Source organism: Hyperoodon ampullatus, assembly GCF_949752795.1.
Source record: "Hyperoodon ampullatus genome assembly, chromosome: 2".
Classification (NCBI taxonomy): domain Eukaryota; kingdom Metazoa; phylum Chordata; class Mammalia; order Artiodactyla; family Ziphiidae; genus Hyperoodon; species Hyperoodon ampullatus.
Genome location: NC_136915.1, coordinates 115806267 through 115828062, shown reverse-complemented (window position 1 = coordinate 115828062; position 21796 = coordinate 115806267). Strand labels below are relative to the sequence as shown.

General features: G+C 43.7%; 1 protein-coding gene across 1 annotated transcript; it reads left to right on the top strand.

Moving 5' to 3' along the window:
- Positions 1–11746: 11746 nt before the first annotated feature.
- LOC307048549 (ETS translocation variant 3) lies at positions 11747–20707 on the top strand (the record flags this gene model as incomplete). The annotated part of the gene is made up of 4 exons (XM_079697660.1): positions 11747–11825; positions 12418–12655; positions 13899–14014; positions 19572–20707. 4 exons carry the CDS (start codon positions 11747–11749, stop codon positions 20705–20707), a joined length of 1569 nt encoding a protein of 522 aa, XP_079553786.1.
- Positions 20708–21796: the final 1089 nt, after the last annotated feature.

The window sequence follows — 21796 nt, the reverse complement described above, 5'->3', positions numbered from 1 at the left end:
ACACTGAGAGGCCCGCAAACCCCCCAAAAAAAAGACCCAAGCTTAGTTGTCACCTAGACAACTCTCCTTGTTTTCCCTTCAGTACCCTATCTCCACACCACAATGCCTCTATCCTTGCATGTATCAGTCACAATGCTTGTTGTTTTAGGTAACAGAACTCCTACACCTAAAGCAGCTTAAACAATATGGGTTTATTGTCTCTTTACAAGAAGTCCAGAAGAAGATGGTTCCTGCATTGGCTCAGTGATATCAGGGACTAAGTTAGCATCTCTGCAATTCTTTTGGACCTTTTGCAAGATTTCTGCAGTGGATCCAAACTCATGACAATATCCAAATTCAGGGAAGATCTATTCATTTTCTAGGGCTACCATAACAGTATCACTGATGCGAGCGCTTAAACAACAGGACTTTATTTTCTCACAGTTCTGAAGGTTGCAAGTCCAAGATCATGGTGTTGGCCACGTTGGTTTCTTCTGAGGTCTCTCTTCTATCTTAAATGGCCATCTTCTCCCTGTGTCCTCACATGGTCTTTCGTGTGTGTGTGTGTGTGTGTGTGTGTGTGTGTGTACATGTGTTCAAATTTCTTCTTCTTTATGAGAATACCAGTCGTATTAGATTAGGGTCCACCCAAATGGACTCATTTTAATGTAATTATCTCTTTAAAGACCCTATCTCCAAATACAGTCACATTCTGAGATACTGGGAGTTAGGACTTCCACACATGAATCGGGGGTTGGGGGCACAATTCAGTCCATAACAGAAGGAGATGCAGGTATAGGAGTTCCCCTCTGGGAATATTGCTTTTCAGGTGAAGAATCCTTCCCAATATCCCTCCAGTAGATTTACAGAGTAGGATTTGGTAGCATGCCCTTTTCCTAGTTACAAGGGGAGGCCAGGAAAGCAGTTTCACTTTTATAATGGGAAGAGGGCTCTGCCAGCCAGAAAGAAAAGGTTGGGAATTACTGGGTAGGTTACCAAAGTGTCTGTTGCACTGTTCCCCCACGTGTGTCACGGCTGTCTGCTTATGTGTCTGTCTCTCCCATTAGGTTCTCAGCTCTTTGAAGTAGAGACCAGGGTTTCAATCATCTGTGTACCCCTAATGACTAGCACAGTGCCTAGCTCATAGTAGGTGTTCAGCCAATATCTACTGAAGGAATGAACAAATAGAATTTAATGAACTAGATGAACCTGTTTATGTTATATTTGATTACAACATTAAACTCTGTTCATATATTTGGCTTGCTTTGTCTGTGGTTCACACCTTGAAATATCTGTAGGGAGTATGGCTAATGGAACTGTTATTTCAATCAGAAGAGACCAAGCTCCATGAGTTTGTTTCCCCAAAGTCTGGCGTAGTGCACAGTATATAGTGACTGATGCGTGAATTGTTGTAGAATGAATGATCAATGGATAAAAAATTAAAATATTTAAAAATTAGAATATATTTAATGCTTTGAAAAAATATCGTTATGTACTTAAGAAGTTATTATGTTTTCTAGAAAAATGTCTTCCAGAACTGGGCATCCCTTCTGCTTGTTGGTATTTCTAAATGTTCTTTATCACCAGGTAGTTATATCACCTATTTCTATCCTACTCTATTCTAACAAAGAATGATCCTGATGAGATTGACCAATGAGCCCATAATGCTTAGACCAATTTCATCTGAGAAGTAAAGATAGACTAACAAATATAAGACTGAGCTATTTATGTGATGTTTGATTTTGGTTCTGTGGAGTTGCAGGAATCATGTCACAAATCCACACAAAGCACTGATCCCCAAGTATCTGATCTTCCATGTTCTACAGAATAGGGAAGAGCCAGGCACCTAGCTAATGAATGGCATTAGTTGTGGGGATAAGTGACTGATTTGGTGGCAGTTCCCCAATGTTAGAAAGGCTCTGAGGATGTCCATCTAATTCCAACTTCCCTCTCTGCAACAAGGAGAAGGGACCCAGGCAGCTAAGGTGTGCGGAGCAAGGGAGGCGAAAACTCAAAGTTGCCACAAGTAACCAGGTTCCCAGAGGCAGTGTAGTTTGGCAGCATGAGACTGTGTAACCATGAGTTCAGTCTCCTTTTGCCCTATTTCAGACCCAAGGGACCCACATCTCCTTCACGCAGTTCAAGTAATAAGGTTCAATTAAAATGTTCAGGTTCAATTAGTGTTTCAGGGGCAGTCTTAGGGCAAAATATTTTCCACAAGGGATGTAAGAGAAACTAGCACTGTTCTGGGCCACATTGACATGTAGGGGCAGGAGAGGACTTGGTCTGCAAACAGCATCTGCGTAATGTAGAAGCTGGACAAGATGGCACTTGTGTGTGTATTTGTGCTTCTACGGTGCCTGTTCTCTGTGCCCCAGGTGCTTTCCTAACAGCCAGGAGAAGAACGTACATGCTAGGGTGTTTTCCTTCCAAGTTTTGACTTTTTTTTCTTTCCTTAAAGTATTAGCAGCCCAGATTTTTGCTGCAAAATCAAGACCTGTTATTGTAATGATGGTGATTTTTTTTAATTGTGCCAATGAACCTGGTCTTAATGCACTATTGCAAGCACATTAGCCAAGCCCATTACAATAATCTATTGTTGAGAGAAAAATATCCTGGCAGTACATGTATCTAGAAGTTCCGCCTTCTGAATTGATGCCAAAATATGATAGATTCTCGGTTCCTTATGATGTCCAACTACTGTACATGAACTCCCACTCCCCTCTCCCTCCTGCCAACATAATGACTAGCTTTACTTTGATGTTCTCTGCTTTCCACGGTGGCTTTTACTCTCTGCCAGAGTCTCATGCACTAAGCACTCTGCTATTTGAAATCCCATTACCTGCAACTCTGCTAACTGGCATCTCGCAGATCAAAGGTATAATAATTGAGGAGACACTGTCATGACTTCTGAACCATTTAGAAAATATTTGACTGTGTTTAGAATAGTTTAACATTGGCGTTTCAGTGTATTCTGCATTTTTTTCACACTTGCTCCAAATTCAATCTATCAATAAATTACACTATAATACATTCTAATAAATCAAGATGATATAGAGAGGCTGGAATGAATAACAGACCAAAACCAACCAAATAAAATCGACAAGAATTAATGTAATGTATAGTCTGGCATTTAGATTTTAAAACTACTTAACGGAAGAGTCCTGGGTTAACAGTTCACAAAAGAAAGCCATGAGAATTTTGACTATCTACTCAGCAGTGTACTACGGCCTCTGAAAAAGTCAATCCTATCCAAAGCCACCTTTAAAAAAAAAGAGGGGGCAGGGAGACCATCCAAATCAAGGAGGGAGAACAGTTTTACTCTCTACTTTGCTCAGACCAGGTCTGTGGAGGACTGTGTTTAGTTATTGAAGCCACGTTTGGAGAGAAAAGGAACTAAGGTTGTTTTTTTCCAGCAACTACTTAGGGAGGCATAATACCTGTCTTCAAATAGCTGATGGGCCGTCACATGGAAGAAACATTAAATTTAATCTGTGTAGCCCCAGTGGCCAGAACTAGGAGTCATGGGTAGTTATGTCAGTGGAACACATTTCAGCTCCATATAAGGAAGAACTTTCTATAATTAGGGTGATCTAAACGTTGAACTTGGATGAATCAGGAGGGACAAAAGAAGACTTCTAGGGTATGGTAATTGCTATTCTCTGCCTGGGTGGTAGGTACTTAAGTACTTTGTTTTATTATTGTCTTCAACTGATACATGTATATTTTCATATACTCTTTTGTGGATATGATGTGTTTTACAATATATTTTTAAAATCTAGGTTGACTAGGTTTTGGGCAAAGCAGTGACCTTCTCATCATCATGAGGGTTCAAGGAGAGGCTGGTAGCACTTAGAGAGAGGATGGGATAGATGACCTCTGACATTCATTCCATCTCTAAGATTCTACACATTCAAAAAATGTGTGCACAATTATTAAAGGAAAGCTTTTAAAAATATTCTTAAGGTGATTGCCTGTTAATTAATAGGATCTGAGGCCTCGCTCCATTTTTCATGACAACCATTACTGGTGTTTGTTAGACTATGAACCCCAAGTCTATTACAGTGATTATCATTTTTATTGGCCATTATATAATGAATATTAGATAGACACAGTCTCTGCCCTCTTCAGATGACAAATGATGTGGACAGTCATAAAGAGAATACAGTGAGAGCCAGATATGAACAGTGAATAAATACAAAAGACAGCACAAAGGTTTATGTGGCAAACAGGTCAAGGCTCAGGACTTATAAGTGGGGAACAAATACACAAGGGTCTTGGAAAAAAAAAAAACATCCTAGATAAGTTAAGACCAGGAAATCTAGGCCTCTGCTCCAATTAACTTCAGCAGGCTTTCTGAAATAAGTGAATAGATTCTAGGAAATAGATTCTAGGAATTCTAGGAATTCCCTGGTGGTCCAGTGGTTAGACTCTGCACTTTCACTGTCTTGGGGACGGGTTCAATCCCTGGTCTGGGAACTAGGACCCCACGAGCCAGGCGATGCAGCATGGTCCAGAAAAAAAAAAAAAGAAAGAAAGAAAGAAAAAGATTCTGGCAATCAAACATTTGGTTAGGGGAAACTTTCTCCTAGGCTGTCAGGAAAAAAAAAAAAAAAAAGCCAAAATAGCTTAAGTGGTCATTTCCTCATGTTAATCCTATTCTCCTGTTCTGTTCCTTCGTGATCTCTCACTACCCTCTCCACAGTGCTGATTTGAGATGAGGGAACCAAGACCTAAAAAAGGGAAATGAGAGAAAGGGGTATTTGTGGACTGTGATGGACGTGGAATCGGGGAGAGTCCTTGAGTCCCTAAGTCACTGCTAAATAACAGTCAGGCTCTCTGCTCCTCCTGGCTGAGCTGTGACTTTGGGCAAAGTTACTTCTGCTTTGGACTCACTTAACCTTTAATCTGGGGATCCCCATTCATGTTACTGACATTAACTCCTCTGGCCTCACAACAACTTTGAGTTGATGGGAAAAATAAACCAAAACACAAAATCTTATGAGCTACTTGAATCCAATGTGGTAAATGCAAATAATAAGTAGTCAAAGTTTATTCTCTTATAATCATTTATCTTCACTTTACTGAAGGGCAAACTGAGTCACACAGAGTGGAAATAAGTTGATTTCATATATACCCTTCAGTCTTTGACCTCATCGATGTAAATAGTCTTAATGTTACAGTATTTTTCTTTCTGGGAGTTCTTGTCATGATCATTTTATAAATGGGGAAACCAAGGCACAGAGTGATTGAAATGTATTGCCTCCGTGTAGCCTTCATAAAATAGTGCCTAGATGAGAAACTCAAGAAGCCTAATTCTCAAGGCAAAATTCTTTTTCCATTAGATTCCTACCCAAGATTGAAACATTAAATCCACTTGAATTTTGTGAAATTAAGTGATAAGTAAAGTTTGAGTTCTTGATACCAAGAACAGAGTAGGGTATGGGGTGGTAGCAAGAGTGATCGGGATCCTTGACCTTTATAAAGGGCTTCATAGTGGACAAGCGCTCCACAGACGCTGTTACACTCTGTCCTCAGCAAGGATATCCTTACAGATGAGGAGGTCAAAACTCAGAGGCTAGTCAGAAAACAGTTTGTTAGCAAAGGGCAGAACTGAGATGGAAACTCAAGTCTTCTGAATCCAAGTTTAGTGAGGACACACTTTGGGGAAGAGAGGCTACCTGATTTTTACTGGGAGACTTGAGTATGAGGGAGGTGGGAAGAAGCCAGTCTCAGAAGCACATTCGCAGAAAAGGAAATAATCATCATTAAGCATTTCAAATGGTGACACAGAATTGCTCTGGGCACTGTAGGGACCTACTGACTGCAGTAGTCTAACCTCTGAGGGCCTGCAATCTAAGACAAACACACTAAGAGAACAAATATGTACGTGACATACAATGGTATCTATTACAGTAGATCTACCATAGTGATCTATGACAAGAATAGAGAGGAAAGCATTTATATCACATACATGGCTAGCTAAGTTTGGGATGTGGAGAATGTAAGTGCATAAATGAAAATGGGAGCAATAAAGAAAAGCGAGCCAGGGAAGGAAAACACACACACACACACACACACCAATTCACAAAGGGTTTTTTGGAAGAAAAAAATGTTTGAGTTCTTTTTTTCTCCTCTTTAAGAAGCAGTGGATTAGCTGTGTTGTGGCAGGAGCAGACCTAAGAGTGTGAGATTTAAAACAGAAATTTATCCTTAGGCATATGGAACAATTATAAAGATGGGTAGGAAGGGGGCAGAAGGCAGTCAGTGGACAAAGAGGGCTTTGAGCAAGTGGAAATTCAAGAGAGGTTACCTGTCTTGACTCCCAGACTGTATCTAAGTGTTTCCACCCCTGTGCTTTCAGAAAGCTCATACTCTCCGCATTTCTGGAACAAGAATTTCCAAGTTGTGAAGCCTGTCTGCAGTGGATGAAGAAGGCAGCAGTGCCATGGTGAAGGAGATAGGGACCTTGGAAACACGAGGCAAGAAGTCCCTAGCCATCTCAATCTCCCCAGATTCTAACACCACAGGAGAGGTTCCCAGGGCAAAACTCGTTTATCCAGATCCACAAATTGTTAGAGAATTTCCAGTTTGCTTTAATAAACCCAAATTCACCTGTTGAGTTTTAGGTCAATGATTAGATTCTTAACATAAAAACTCTGTTGAGCTCTGCTGGCATATAAACATTTCTCTACATATCAAATCAGACTCCAGCCAGGTAGAGATACCCATTTATCTCTGTTAATTTTGTTTACTCATGTCATCCTTTGTGGCTCTACTTAGCAAGAGAAGCAGCAGCAGAGGACCACTAGGAGACTGGGCTGAATAAGAATAAGCAGAGTCCTATACTCTGGTTCTGGCTCTTTGTAGAACACAGGGTCTTTGGAGGTGAAGTGCTGGCTTTAACCATGACAATTTGAGACATGAGCCAACAGTTAGCAATTTCAGACTTTCAGAGGAAGCTTTAATTCCTGATCACCCTGGTTTCTGAGTCGACACAATTACTAAGATTTGTATGGGTGGTATGAGAACTTGAAGATTTTTATGATGGTTCTTATGATTATTTGTGCCAACATGTGTTCCTCTGCCATAGTTATAATGGGCCATTCTGTTCTAACTACTCTATGTGTATTGACACATTTAATACAGCCACGTGAGTAGATACTATAGGTATTATGTTCATACAGAGAGGTTAAGTAAATTAACCAAGGTCACACAGCTAGTAAATGAAGGCACTAGGACCTGTGTACAATTTACATCATTTAGCTAAATCCCAACTTTTTTTTTTTTTTGGCTGCACTGTGCAGCTTGCAGGATCTCAGTTCCCTGAGCAGGGACTGAACCCAGGCCCTGGCAGTGAAAGCCTGGAATCCTAACCACTAGGCCACCAGGGAACTCCCCAAATTCCAATATTTTAAAGAGAATGTTTAACCAAACACCTGACATTTACATATAAGGCATTGTTCTAGGTACTATGCAGAAGGTACAAAGGAGGGCTTTGAGCAAGTGGAAATTCAAGAGAGATTACCTGTCTTGACTCCCAGACTGTATCTGAGCATTTCCACCCCTGTGCTTTCAGAAAGCTCATGCTCTCCACATTTCAGGAACAAGAATTTCCAAGTTGTGAAGCCTGTCTGCAGCGGCTGAAGAAGGCAGCAGTGCCATGGTGAAGGAGAACATTGCAGAAGTGCAAAGTTCCTGCACTCAAAGAGCTCATGGTATAGTTAAAAATATTGGTAGTGTTACCGAGTCCAAGTTTGTACTCCTCTCAGCACAACAGGGCAATAAATCGAGAGATGAGATGTTGGAGCAAGGAAGAACAACTTTATTTGGAAAGCCAGCAGATGGAGAAGATGGTGGACTAGTGTCCCAAAGAACCATCTTCCCTGAGTTAGAATTCATGCTTCTTTTATACTAAAAGGGGAGGGGGTAAAGTCCTGGTTCCAGGATGTATTAATTTCTTCCTTCCTGCAGCCGTTTCCAGGTGGACCTGGTCAGGAGGTTTCCTGTGAGCTAAAGAAAGGTATTTTAGCTTAACGCTCATTACATGGGAGGCAGAGTTCCCAGAGATGGTCAATTATGTATAATTTAAGGTTATAGGCAACATCCCTTTAGTGATTAACTTGTAGCAAAAGCAATAGAATACAAAGGTTAATTTATTCTTCCCTATTACAGTGGCCCTCTCTATGAGAGCGTTTAAAGTTTGCTCATTTTATTCACCTACATAGGATTTTCTCACCAGAAAAGACCTTGTATCACCAATGCTATTATCCTTTCTTTTTAAACAGGAAAGGCAACTTTAGGCCCAGAGGGGACCAACTTACTAGTTAACTTACAGTAACTGGAGAATGGCTAGTAGCAAACCCCAAACTGGAAGCCAACTTTTCTAACAACTAATGGTGATGTTTCATGTTCTTCCTGGCATTCAGGATATAAAGGTATTGTTACAACAGCGGTACAAAAAGAAGTTTACTCCTTTTTTTTTTTTTTTTTTTTTTGCGGTACGCGGGCCTCTCACTGCTGTGGCCTCTCCCGCCGCGGAGCACAGGCTCCGGACGCGCACGCCCAGCGGCCATGGCCCACGGGCCCAGCTGCTCCGCAGCATGTGGGATCCTTTCGGACCCAGGCACGAACCCGCGTTCCCTGAATTGACAGGCGGACTCTCAACCACTGTGCCACCAGGGAAGCCCCGGAAGTTTACTCCTTTATCCCAAATTGTCCTTCAACTCCATTTCACTTCTGGCACACTCTTATTATTCATTTTAATTTACTTCACCTTTACTGATCCCCACTCCTCCCTTTTTTCTCCTTTTGGAGTGAAACCAGGCCTGGACATAACTCAGACATATGGGGCTGGGGATGGAGATAAAGTAGATGTTTGAGATCCTTTACTATTAGTGAACCTTAAAGGAAGAACAGAAAATGCTTTGGATAAGATGCTTATAACTCCTTGAGCAGAAACAAAAGACGGAAGACAAAGAGAGGAGAGATGTAGTTGAATGACTTAGGGAGAAAACTTGCAAGCTGCTTAGATGTGGACAAATGAAGACTAAAGGCAGGGGGTTGGGGGTCAGCGAGGAAACGTCACACTCCCCTAACGGAGCGGGGTGGAGGGTGTAATGCCTAAGCAAGGCGCTTCACAGAAAGCCTCGCGGATTCTTTTGTAAGTATCTGAAAAGACTCTTTTCTTAGATGGCAGTGAACGACCTCTGAGGTCTGCGGGTATCTCTTCCCATTGTGAAGGCGCCCCTCTCTGGGAGGTCGAAGGGCCCTTTTAAGGAGAAACGGGGGACCCCCTCTCATTGGTCTGAGGGAAGCTTTATGCCGGCGCCGGGCCCGTTCCCGTGGGGTCTGCGAGGTCCCCTCCCGCGACAGGCGTGACCCCCGGGGCAGCGCCTGGCCCACACCAGGCCGGCAGGAAAGCCCCCAGCAGCCCCGCTGGCCTCTAGGGCCACTTCCCACTGCGAGTCCCGCCGAATCCCGCCCTGCCGCCCGCCGCGAGCGTGCCTAACGTGCCCCCGCAACGTGACGCACGCGCCGCGCCGGGGTGGCTGCGCGGGCAGCGCGGCGGGAGGAGCGCGCGCCGTAGGGCTGGGTGCGGGCGGAAGTCGGCATCTGCGGAAAGGAGAAAGGAAAGGGAGACGCGGCTGGGTGCGGCGCGGCGCGGCGCGGCTGCGAGACCGGCAGGAGGGCGCCGCCCCCTCCCCCGCCCTCTCCGCTGAGGATGGAAGTGACGAAAGCATTCGAGGAGGTCACTTCCTGCTGGGGTGGATGAGGAGGAGCCGGAGACGCCGCGGAGGAGACCGGACCGAAGACGGACCGCGCGGGGGAGAGGTGAGTCCCGGCCTCGCCGCCAGGTTCCTCCGGGCAGAACCCCGGGCTTCGGCGTGGACGGCGTCCCTGCGGTCGGGGCCGCCCGGCGAGCCACGTACCAACCCAGCCGGGCCTCCCCCAGTGCGGGGGGCGGGGGAGGGAGGGGGCCCCCGCGGCTGAGGGGCGACGGGGATCCAGGCAGTGTTCGTGCGGTGGCTCCGCGGAGCTTCGAGGCCACGGGTCGAGGGAGGCCCGGCCGGGAGGCAGGTAAAAAGGAGGCTCCCGGGGCTGCGGAAGTCGGGACCGGGAGCTGCAGCGGGGGATCCGCGGCACCAGACTCTGCAAGCCTCACTCTTTGGGGAATGGTCGCGGTCCGAGGGAGGGCGAGGGGCCTGCCGGGCTTTGCAGAGTTGAGATGAGTGATCCTACTTGCACAGAGTGTCCTCGGAATGAATTTGCCTAAGGCATGGAGAGGCGCCTCCGGGCCCCTGGGAGGGAGGCCTTTATGGGTGAAATCGGGGAGTTGGGATGTCAGGAGAGAGCTTCCTGGGCAAGTCATTGTTGCAGCGGGGTTTGGATCGCAGAGTCGTGGTGGGTGAAGGCATTCCGGTGGCAGAATAAAGACCCCGCGATCCGACAGAGCAATCTAGTTGTTAGCGTCCAGGGCAGCTTCCTGGAGCCGTGGGGAAATTAGTGTTTTTCCTCTCTCATTGTCACGGAGATGGAAGCAGCCGGGAGAGGAAACTCCTGCCTCAGCTCTGGGGGCTTGTTATTGTGTATCTTGTGTGTGTAATTCTGTGTCTGTGTTTATGTTTGTTTTTTCCTTCCTTTGGGGTATGTATCTCATCCTCATTCCCTGGTAGTTTCATAGCCCGAAACTTGCTGGTCTTCTTAATGTGTATGGTGAGAAAAAAGAGTCAAAGGATCTAGAGGAATCCTAGGTTAGATGAAATTTCAAGATTAGGAATTTGTACCCACCCCACCCTAGGGTCACTAAGGCACCTACATTGCCTCCAGACTCCTGCTAATGTTGGTACTGAGGGCCTGTCATTCACCCTGGGGAACTGCCTGGGTGAGGGTCGATCTGCCTTCTGCCCGCATATCCCTCTGGCAGTTTTACCCTTCCCTCCTTTTTGTTAAAGGATTGACTGATACAGGCTGCTTGCTGCTAGGAACAGGAAATTTATTAAGGAACTGTAAATCTGGGTGGAATGAATTCAAATCACAGCCAGACTCCCTCCACTTGTTGAACAGAAGGTTCCCAGAAATGCTTGCTTTTTTTTCCTTCCTGTTAAAGGGAGAAAATGTAAAATTTTTTCTCAAAGAATAATTGGGGGAGTGTGTGTGTGTTTTTGTATAGAGTAACTGTACATATGGTGTGTTTACTTAATGTATCCCAGGGTGTTGTTTCAAGGAGGAAGGGGCAGTTTCTGACTGGGAGAAGTTTTCCTTCTCCCATCTCACATAATTCAGGAAAGTAAATCAAAATCAGATGTTCATTCTTGAGTGGCAATCAGATGGCTTTGGATTTTTTTTTTTAACTCTTCTTTAAACTGGTACATCTGGGTGAACTCAGGCTTGTGTGTCTTGGCATCTGGGCCTGTCTAGTAATAGAAGACAAACTGTTTGACTTGTTTTGGCTGCTTTTTTGGACTCATTTCACCATACCCTTTCTTTTTTACATTTGAAGGACTGGTCAGGAGGAAGAAAGCAAATATTAAAAACAGTGTTTACAATTTGTGGCTTAAAGTCAGGTGGGAGATAATTATGGCCTTTGAAGCTGATGACTTGAGGACCATCATTTGATGACTTGGGGATTAGCAGTTTGGAGGTGACATGTTTGGAAGAAAGAGGGTTACATAAGGAGGGAAAGACAGGGAAAAAGAAGTTTGGGGAAAGGCTGTGCCAGAAAACATTGGGAGGATAATAAATAAATAGCACCTTAAAGTAATTGATGTGGCTTGTATCTCTCAGCAGGAGGGTGAAAATGAAAGCAGGCTGTAGCATCGTGGAAAAGCCAGAAGGAGGTGGAGGTGAGCAGAAGTTAATCATCTTCTGACATACCTGGAATGTCCCTCAGTGGTTCCTTTTCTCTCCACTTGGGCTTGGTTCACAAATGCCAGACCATGGCTGACAGCCTCTTGACAGGGTAGATACTGCTAGGACAGCTGTAGGCTTGTTTCCTATGGATAAATGTTAACATGTCTGGTCACCACACCCTTATCCCAAGCTTTAGAGTCTCTTTCCTGTTAGAGACACAATTCCAACCTTGAGGGTAAGGTTATATTTTCCTAAAACATTATCTTTCCTGTTTGTTCCCTTTGGAACTTTCATGTCCTTACAGAAAGTAGGCATGAGATTTAGTAAGATCTGAAAGGGTAAGAGATTAGACACCTGGGTGCTGCTGCCCAGCTCTTATCAGATTTAATGATTGCCACAAGGAAAGGTAACTTCTGTCTGCTTTCCTCTCGGCTATTGTGGTTAGCCCCAGCTGACCGAAAGGGTGTTTGTGGCATGTTTGCACAGCACTCCAGAGATTCTGAGCATTGGAATGTGAGGTTGGGGATGCAGGTATGTATGTTCCTAGCTCTTGACTACCTTGATCTTGCCCTTTTCATATTAAAGGGTATCAGTTTCCTGATTGGGCCTATAAAACAGAGTCGTCCCCGGGTTCCCGGCAGATCCAGCTATGGCACTTCATCCTGGAGCTGCTGCAGAAGGAGGAGTTCCGCCATGTCATCGCCTGGCAACAGGGAGAGTACGGGGAGTTTGTCATCAAGGATCCAGACGAGGTGGCCCGCCTCTGGGGCCGCAGGAAGTGCAAACCACAGATGAATTATGACAAGCTGAGCCGGGCCCTGAGGTAAGGGAAAGGATTCCCAAATCCATTGTGTTAACAGATTGGAAGGAGACTAAAGTAGTTTGGTGAATGTTAGATAAAAAAAGATATCAGGTGATAAGAGACTACACTAGTGAATAAGGTGTAGCTTTAAAGTGGGAGTGGGAGCTGTTGAATCTGGGTAGCACAGGCACAGGAGGAGAAAAGGCATATCTTTGGTTATATGTAGGAGGGAATTCCAACGTGGCTGGCACTGGATTCTGACAGCCAATTCTGCTCTGTAGTGGGCGAGAATGTGTGGTGAAACCTGGATTGGAGCTCATTTATAATCCAAAAGATTAGTTTACACTTCCCTGTTAGAAATCTCTTAGAATTTCTCTTTTTTAGGCTCTCCTGGAAGAAACTAGAAAAAGAGTGAAGCAAGCACACAAGAGAGCACTCACTGCAAGGTAGTGCCCGAGCTATTCAGGAACCAATCAGTGAGCTCAGTGCGTTGTCAGTTCATAGGTTGCTCCCGCCTGTCTAAAGATTGGTCACTATAAGTTTTCGCAGGTTTTCTTTTCCTCTTGTCAGTCTTTACATTTCATAACCCTTTAGCCCTCCAGAGGCCAGTTTATATAACCTGTGCCACTGAATAGATTCAAGCCTCAAGGCTCTAGGTACATTGAAATCCCCTTGCCTTCCTTCACTGTTAGTGACCCTGAATGTAAAATCTGGGCAGCAGCGTCGCTGGAGCCTCTCACTTCCTTTTGAAAGTGAAGTAGGCCAGGCTGACGGCTGTTTTCCAGATCAGGGTGTACCATTGTTTGACCTGCCACCATAAAACCGTTCTACATTCCTTTGTCTATGCCTTGAGCTTAGGCCTCCAGACTAACCACATCAGGTCTCCCAAGAGATTTGTCTGCCCCCACCTGGGCAAGGCAGAAAGGAGAAACAAGGCAGTGACATACAGTAGAACAGGAAGGAAATGGACTAAAGAATTGAAACCATAGAGAGATAGAGAAGAAAGGTGGTTGGGGCTAGGATAGGTGTTCAGGATCTCAAAGTGAGATTGTCTTTGTAAAGGACTAGAATTTAGTTGAAAATTGAATGGGAAAAGTACGCTCTTAGGTCTCCCAGCTCTAACCTAAGGGCAAGGCTGCAAAAGAATGATCGTGATGTTTGCAAGTAATACTCAGCAAGAATTGTTGATCTTAGTGGTTACCTAAGTATATCAAAAACTGTCAGTAGCTAGAAGATAAATTGACGTGCATTCCTGTTTTTACAGATACTATTACAACAAGAGGATCCTTCATAAAACAAAAGGGAAAAGGTTTACTTATAAATTTAACTTCAACAAGCTGGTGATGCCCAACTACCCATTCATCAACATACGGTCAAGTGGTAAGATGCAAACACTCTTGGTGGGGAATAAATTTTGAGTTGAAAAAGAATTTTAAAAACCCAGGTCTAATATGTGATCACATAAGTCCCAGTATATAATGCTGTAATACCCTGCCTAGTTGGTTGCTTCTCTCAAAAGCTTTCTTCTGGACCCTCAGAAACCGAAATCTAGGACATAGGTACATTATGAAGGGAAAACACACCCATGGTTTCTGTTATCTGCTCAGTGTGACTGGGAAAAGGAAAGGTGATCCCAGCAGGGGTGCAGGATTCCAGAAGGATATGTTGATTTAGGGAGTTGATGGGACTTTTAGAGACATGTGTTTATAGAGTCAAATATGAACCTAAATTTCTGGAGGAGGATTCAGTTTGAGACACACATGTTTGAGTTATCCTTGAATGGACAGTTGTAGAAATGATCAGAAATAGAGAGACCTTCAGGGTAAAAAAAAAAAACAAAAAAATAACCCAGGTCTAGGATTTGTCATGTTTAAGGGGTATTTAGAAACACCAAAGTAATATGATCCCCTGGATTTCCTCTGCGTTCTTGCTCAAGTTTTCCCATTCATCTCACAGGAAGTGATAGACTCTGCAGCATCAAGATAGATTTGGTTTATTTGGTTCCTTTTTTTGCATATTATTTGTCATCTCCTAGATATTACTGCATTGTCCTCTTTAGGAATGGTGTTCCATAGGTTTGTGTTGATCTTTAAGTTCAGGACTCAGAGTTTTAACAACCTGCCCAGTGGCTCTTTCATAGACGAGAACTAGCTTCTACAAACACTTCCGATTTTCTATGAAACAACCAAGCTCACCCTTATCAAGTGAATGTCATCAAAACCACAGCATCCTTGATCACAGAAAGGAGGTTCATATGTTTGCAGTGAAAAGCAGTGTCTTTGATCTGCACCAACAACGCCTCAGAGAACAGGACTCTGGGGTTACTTGACCTTCTCTCCTCTGAAGTGCTGCAAGCCTTCCCCTCTAGGCTCTCCACAGGACAGGTTTCCATTACAGCTTCTCACAGAGGTTTTGGGTCTGCCTCTCAGGGATGCAGAAGGCAGTCTCTGATAAGGATGTTTGTTTGTTTTAAGATGCAAATCAGACCCCTGCCTAAGAAAATAGATTGTGTTTAACTAGTTTCTGAGCAGTCCATTAATGCTCTGTCTTTGTGGCATTGTACAAGGCCAAGAAATCTGACTGTGATTCTGTAGTATTACAACTTCTCAGAGAAAAGTTGGAAGAAGCCTGAAAAATTAGAGCAGGGGTGTGGCTGAGAGAATATAATGCTGAGATCCATAGCAGATATGTAATTACTACACACAACAAGTTAGGGCAGTTTTAGCTTGATGCTGCTATCATTACAGTTCCATCTCTCCTGTAACCACTCCCTTCTGTCCCTGGGGCATGCATTTAAAAAAAATAGTGGTATTGGAATGCATCTCTCTAATTACAACCTGTTTTCTTTCCTTGTGCCTGAGGGAGAGGCGTTAGGAAATCAAACCTGTTCTAACCACTGGAATCTTGTTTCCTCTATTTTTCACCCTTACCCCCTCCTGTGTACCTAGAGGAATTTTGACTCTAGCTGGGTATACCAGAGTGTGTGAGTCTTGTTCTTCTGTCTTTGACCCATTTTTTTATCTATTGAAAACCTACAAGTCCAGCCACTTGGACAACCTGGAATGGGGCATTCATCAGCCCTTGGGAGTAATATGCTTTTCCAGGGAAAGGAAATCTGGACCCTCACTATATGAAGACTCTGGTCTAGAAACCTAACAGTAGTGGCCTCGCACCACCTATTGTGCCTGAAGGTGGTTGAACCAACATTTATCCTTAACTAAGCTCAAGATCCTAATCAGAAAGTCATGGGGAAAGCAAAACTTTTAGGGATACTACTTCGTTTTTACATCCTGGTTGCAGATAACCCCAAAGAACTAGAGTCATTAGTTCATAGAGAACTTTTACCCAGATAGACCAGATGTTTCAGGTTAACTTTTATGATGACAAAGGAATGTAACATTTATTGAACACCTACTTAATGGAGGTACTTTTGCCTAGTGTTTTTGTGAATTAACTCATGCAACTCTCCTAGCCAAATAAAGTATACATCTCAGTACCCTCATTTTACAAATGATAAAATTAAGGATGACAGGGCTTCCCTGGTGGCGCAGTGGTTGAGTCCACCTGCCGATGCAGGGGACATGGGTTTGTGCCCCGGTCCGGGAAGATCCCACATGCCGCGGAGCGGCTGGGCCCGTGAGCCATGGCCGCTGAGCCTGCGCGTCCGGAGCCTGTGCTCCGCAACGGGAGAGGCCACAACAGCGAGAGGCCCGCGTACCGCAAAAGAAAAAAAAAAAAAATTAAGGATGACTTGAATACAGTTATCTATTGGACACTTTCTCAGGAAACAATTCTTAAGAGATTGAGCTATTGAAATATATCATACATTCCTTCTCTGGATTGGGATTCATTCATTTGTTCAACAGATAATGTGTTAAGCCCTAAAGACAAAGAAAAAGATTATGGGGGAGTTCTTTCCCTCAAGGAACTTAAAATTTAGCAGGAGAGATAAGATATATGAGGTTTAACACAATTTGGAATACAATGTGGAATGTGATAAATGCTCTAAGAAGCAGAGCTATGTGGATTTAGATCCTGGAGGCTAGAGAGAGATTGTCTAGATGGTGAGTTGATACAGTTGGGCTATTTTGAACTGTGTGGTTTTAAAAATAGAAGCAATACATTTAAAAATTTTTTTAATATTTAATGTTTAAGTGTATTTTTAATATTTACCTTAAAATGTATTTTTTAAATGTACTTACATAAGAAACCTTGGAAAGATACAGAAGATACTAGTAAAAATGCTACCTGTCAGGGTGTGGGGGGAGAGCAGACCAGTTCAAGGATGGACTTGAGACGTCACTTCACCCCACCCCAGTTTTTTTATCTTTATTTTAGAAAACTTTAAAGCTACAGAAAAATTGAGGAAAAAATTGAACATCAAACACCCATATGTCCTCTATCTAGATTCACTAATCAATAGATAAACATTTGCTTTATATTTCGATATACTTTTTAAGTCTTCTGAGATTAAGTAGCAGATGTGACACTTCATCCCTGTGTACTTCAGTATGTATCTCCCAAGTACAAGGACATTCTCCTTCTACTCACAATAACATTACCATACCCAGGAAGTTTTAACATGCTCTAATACTATTATCTAATATATGGTCCATATTTAAATGATACATGCCTTTTAAAGTTTTGCTTTTTTAATCATGATTATTGTCTAATAAAAACTTATTTATTTTAACAAACACATGCAGTTTGCTATGTGCTGGTACCAGTTTAAGGACTTTACAAATATTAACTCTTGTAGTTTTCATAGCATGAGGATTAGTCCTTTTATTATCCATTTTACAGGTAATGAAACTGAGGCACAGAAAAGTAAGTTACCTAGAGTAACACAGCTATTAAGTGGTAGGGCCAGGGTTTGAACTTAGACAAGGGCCTTATTATTCCCATTTTGCTAAAGGGGTTCAAAAACCAGTTGGTTACTTGTATCAGGCTACAAGGTAGAAGGTGCTGGAACTAAGATTCAAACCCACGTTTTCCAGCCCTACTACTCTGATTTCATAGTGGCTCCACGAAGGTTGTCTTCTTCAAAGCAGTGTTATTCATACTTCTTTAAGCAGCAATCTTAGTTTTCAGACAAAATCTTAGATTTGTCATCTCAACATACTGATTCAGCATATAAAAATAGGGCTGCTGCAGTTAATCAGAGGTGAGGGATCCAGAATGCCACCTCCAAATTGCCTTCCTTCACTCCCTCTAAATGCATTTGGAAAATGCTATGTATTCTGTCTCCCTTTTGCAGATTTACAGTGTACCTTAGCCTGTGTAGGGACTGAGATATCCTCCAGTTTAGAAAAAACAAAGCGAAAAACTAAATTGTTTAGGAGATAAGACCTCCTCTACCACCTCCCTTCCCCCCTCCACATTATACTTATTCAGTCCTTCAGAACACATAGAAATGTTTTTTGTTTTTTTTGTTTTTTTTTTTGCTTTTGAATAAATGTGCTCTTAATACAAAATAAAGATCCAGGAGAATCAAAAAAGAACAGAATTTTAGCCATTGTAATAAGCTAGTAGAAGGGATACTTTGGAGACCCTCTTGACTCTACTCAAATTATATTCAAGGTCATCCATCTGTTTTTCCTAATTGTGCAATTAAATCAGTGGTTTTAGAAAAAAGACCTGCAGACCAGTTTTCTGTGAAACATCATTTTGAAATGCTGCTCTGGCACAGTGTTACTCAGGCACATGTGCCAAGAAAGCTACAGTCTTGCACATATCTACCGATTCCAGAGTCCTATCTGAGGATGACTCAATTATAACAAGAATAGAAGACTGCAAGCAATTCCTACCCACATCATATCTTGTGCACCTTTTTTGTTTCTTCTCCTGGATCACCACACTTTCACTTATTTGGGTTTTTCTTATTTTTTCTTCTCCTTTGTCCTTCCCTCAGAGTAAAAATAGCCCTCCTGACATCATCAGTGATAGAAGCCACTGATGCCTCCCAGGCACCCAAAGGGTCCCTGAGGCCTCGTACCTCTCTTATGCTCTGATTGTCAGAAGGACCTTTTGGGGGAGTTGAGAACTTGTGAGGCTCTGAAGTTGACATGTGTAGCACAGTGTTGGTTTCTGCCTAGAGCTTCAGTTTTTAGTCTGTGAATTTGGGAGAAGTGGTAGGTGCTCGACTTTCTCCCAGCGTCCTCAGTGCTTGAAAGCAGGATGGTAGTGGAGATCATTATACAGAATATGTATAATAGAAAATAGATTGGAGAGATTTAAGAAATTTTGAATCTCTACAAAGTAGTGATTGTATATCTGAAATGATAAAAGGTACACCATGAGAACCTACCTTAACAAACATAGCCTCTTTTTTGTGATCTGTTTTTGTTCTTAAAATGTGGTCTTGTTCGTGTTCATATATGTGAGGTGAAGGGTCTTCAGGCTTTTAACGCATTGTTTACATACATATCGTTCCCAGTTTTGTTCGTTGGTTTTGGTTTGTTTGCTTACTTTATAGATGTGGCCAAAATTATGAAAATAAGCTGAGAGTTAAAGCAGGTGGTATATATACAGTATTTAGAGTTTCAGAGGAGAAGGCTGTAATGCCCATTCATTCATTCAACTGGTAGTTATTAAGCACCTACTAATTATTAAGCCCTGAACTGCTGGAAATCTACTTGCAAATAGTAGGAAGTCCCTGCCTTCATGGGATTTATGTTTTAGAATACAGATAGACAAGTAAATGATATTTTAGATAGTAATGAGTACTGTGAAGACAGTGAGTAAGACTCTAGAGGAAGGTGGCAACTAAATTCAGTACAGGAAGCTGAGAGAGACAGGCAGCTGAGGGATTCAGTCCAGCTGGAATGTTTATTTTCTGTTGCTCTTCAACATCTTGTACTTGTTTAGCATAAGTAAAATTGCTGATAATGAATGACCAGACCTCCAAAGTGGCCTTTTGTCTTTTCCTCCCTCACAGGTGTGGTTCCCCAGAGTGCGCCACCAGTGCCAACAGCCTCTTCCCACTTCCATTTCCCACCTCTGGACACCCATTCTCCAACTAGTGAGGTGCAGCCAGGGCGCTTCTCTGCCAGCTCCCTAACTGCTTCTAGCCAGGAGTCAAGCACTGGCACTGATAGAAAGGTGGAGCTTTCGGAGCTGGAGGATGGCTCAGCCGCTGACTGGCGCCGGGGTGTGGATCTCATGTCCTCCCGGAATGCTGTCGGCGGAGGCATTGGCCATCAGAAGCGCAAGCCTGACATCATGCTTCCCCTGTTCTCCAGGCCAGGGATGTACCCTGACCCCCATAGTCCCTTCGCCATCTCTCCCATCCCCGGCCGTGGAGGCGTCCTGAATGTCCCCATTTCACCAGCCCTCTCCCTGACTCCCACCATCTTCTCCTATAGCCCGTCGCCAGGCCTGAGCCCCTTCACCAGCAGCAGTTGCTTCTCCTTCAACCCTGAGGAAATGAAACACTACCTTCATTCTCAAGCCTGTTCTGTGTTCAACTACCATCTGAGTCCGCGGACATTTCCTCGTTACCCAGGGCTCATGGTTCCACCGCTGCAGTGCCAGATGCATCCTGAGGAGTCAACCCAGTTTTCCATCAAGCTGCAGCCCCCACCTGTCGGGCGGAAGAACCGGGAGAGGGTGGAGAGCAGCGAGGAGGCAGCGCCTGTCACTGTTCCCACGCTGGCTCCTGTCCCCCCGAGAATTAAGGTGGAACCAGCCTCTGAGAAGGATCCTGAGAGTCTCAGGCAGTCGGCACAAGAAGAGGAGGAGCGCTCTCAAGAAGAGGGCAGTGTGCCAAGCAGGACCACAGAAGAGGAAAAAGGCACCATCTTTGCCCGCCCGGCTGTACCGCCTGTCTGGCCCTCTGTACCCATTAGCACCCCAGGTGAAGAACCCCTAGAGGTGACTGAAGACAGTGAGGACAGGCCTGGCAAAGAGCCCGGTGCACCTGAGAAGAAAGAAGATGCCCTGATGCCCCCCAAGCTTCGGTTGAAGCGGCGCTGGAATGATGACCCTGAAGCCCGGGAGCTGAGTAAGAATGGCAAGTTCCTCTGGAATGGGTCAGGACCCCGGGGCTTGGCAACGGCTGCTGCTGACGCTTAGAACTGGAAGTTGATTGGGAGCTGTTTATACTATAATCAAACACATACATGTATTTATGTAGCAAGATTTCAGGGTGGGGGGTGGGGAGGGAATTAGGCTGGTTTGATCCTTCTAGGGGCATAGACTTGTATTTTTATGTTTGGGGGATAGGATGGGGGTATCTTCTGTTGTAAATTAGATGGGATGTGAACACACTTTTTTTCCTGGTGAGTAGGACATGGGAAGGGTATTAAACTGAAAGAAGAAAGAGCCTCTGTTTCCTGTTGAGGCTTACACTTTCTGACAGACTCCCAGAGGGCCAAGATACTGTTTGGTCCCATGATAGTTCAGGTTCCAGACTTGTTTCTTTTCTATTGTATTTATATATGGAAAGCCATTAATGAATTTATTTTGCTCTATCATAAAGTACATAAAAGGGAAAGGGGCGTGGTTGGGAGGTTGAGCAGTGAGAGACCATTAATACTAAGTATTTTGCCTGAAATGTTTCTTTATAATTATTTCAGGGGAGGAATAAGATAATGTCAGTCTTATGGGGGGCAGGAGGATGTTCAGGTGTTGCTCTTTTTCTTTTTCCCTTTGTTGTTGTTTGGCTTCTTTTTTTTTTTTTTTTTTTTTTCCTTTTTATAAAATGTTTTCAGGAAACGTGAAATGTACTGCCAGTTAGAGCGGGGCTGGCAAGGCACAGGCCCCTGAGCCTTCAGCTACATTGTTGAGACAGGAAGCCCTGCTGTGAATTTCTTGGACATTTCACCTACTTCACCTATTAAGAAGCCATGAGGAGTTATAAACTCTTGTTCAGGGAAGAAAGAAGAGGGCAGGAGGAAGTAACCCAATGCCTTTAAAAACAAAAACACAAAAATGCTTTTTTTTTTTTCCATCGTGGGTTTGGGGAGCCAAACCAACGTGTGACTGAGCGAGTTGACTGAGAGATGTGACAGAGTTGAAGATGTCTTTCTGCAGTGTCTGGTTCTCTTATCGTTTTCTTAAGTCAAAGCCTTAACAATGAACATACTTCAACATGATACGGGTCTGTCAACGTAAACCTGTAAAAGGGCATAGACAACTTTTCAGATAATCCAGGAGTGTTGG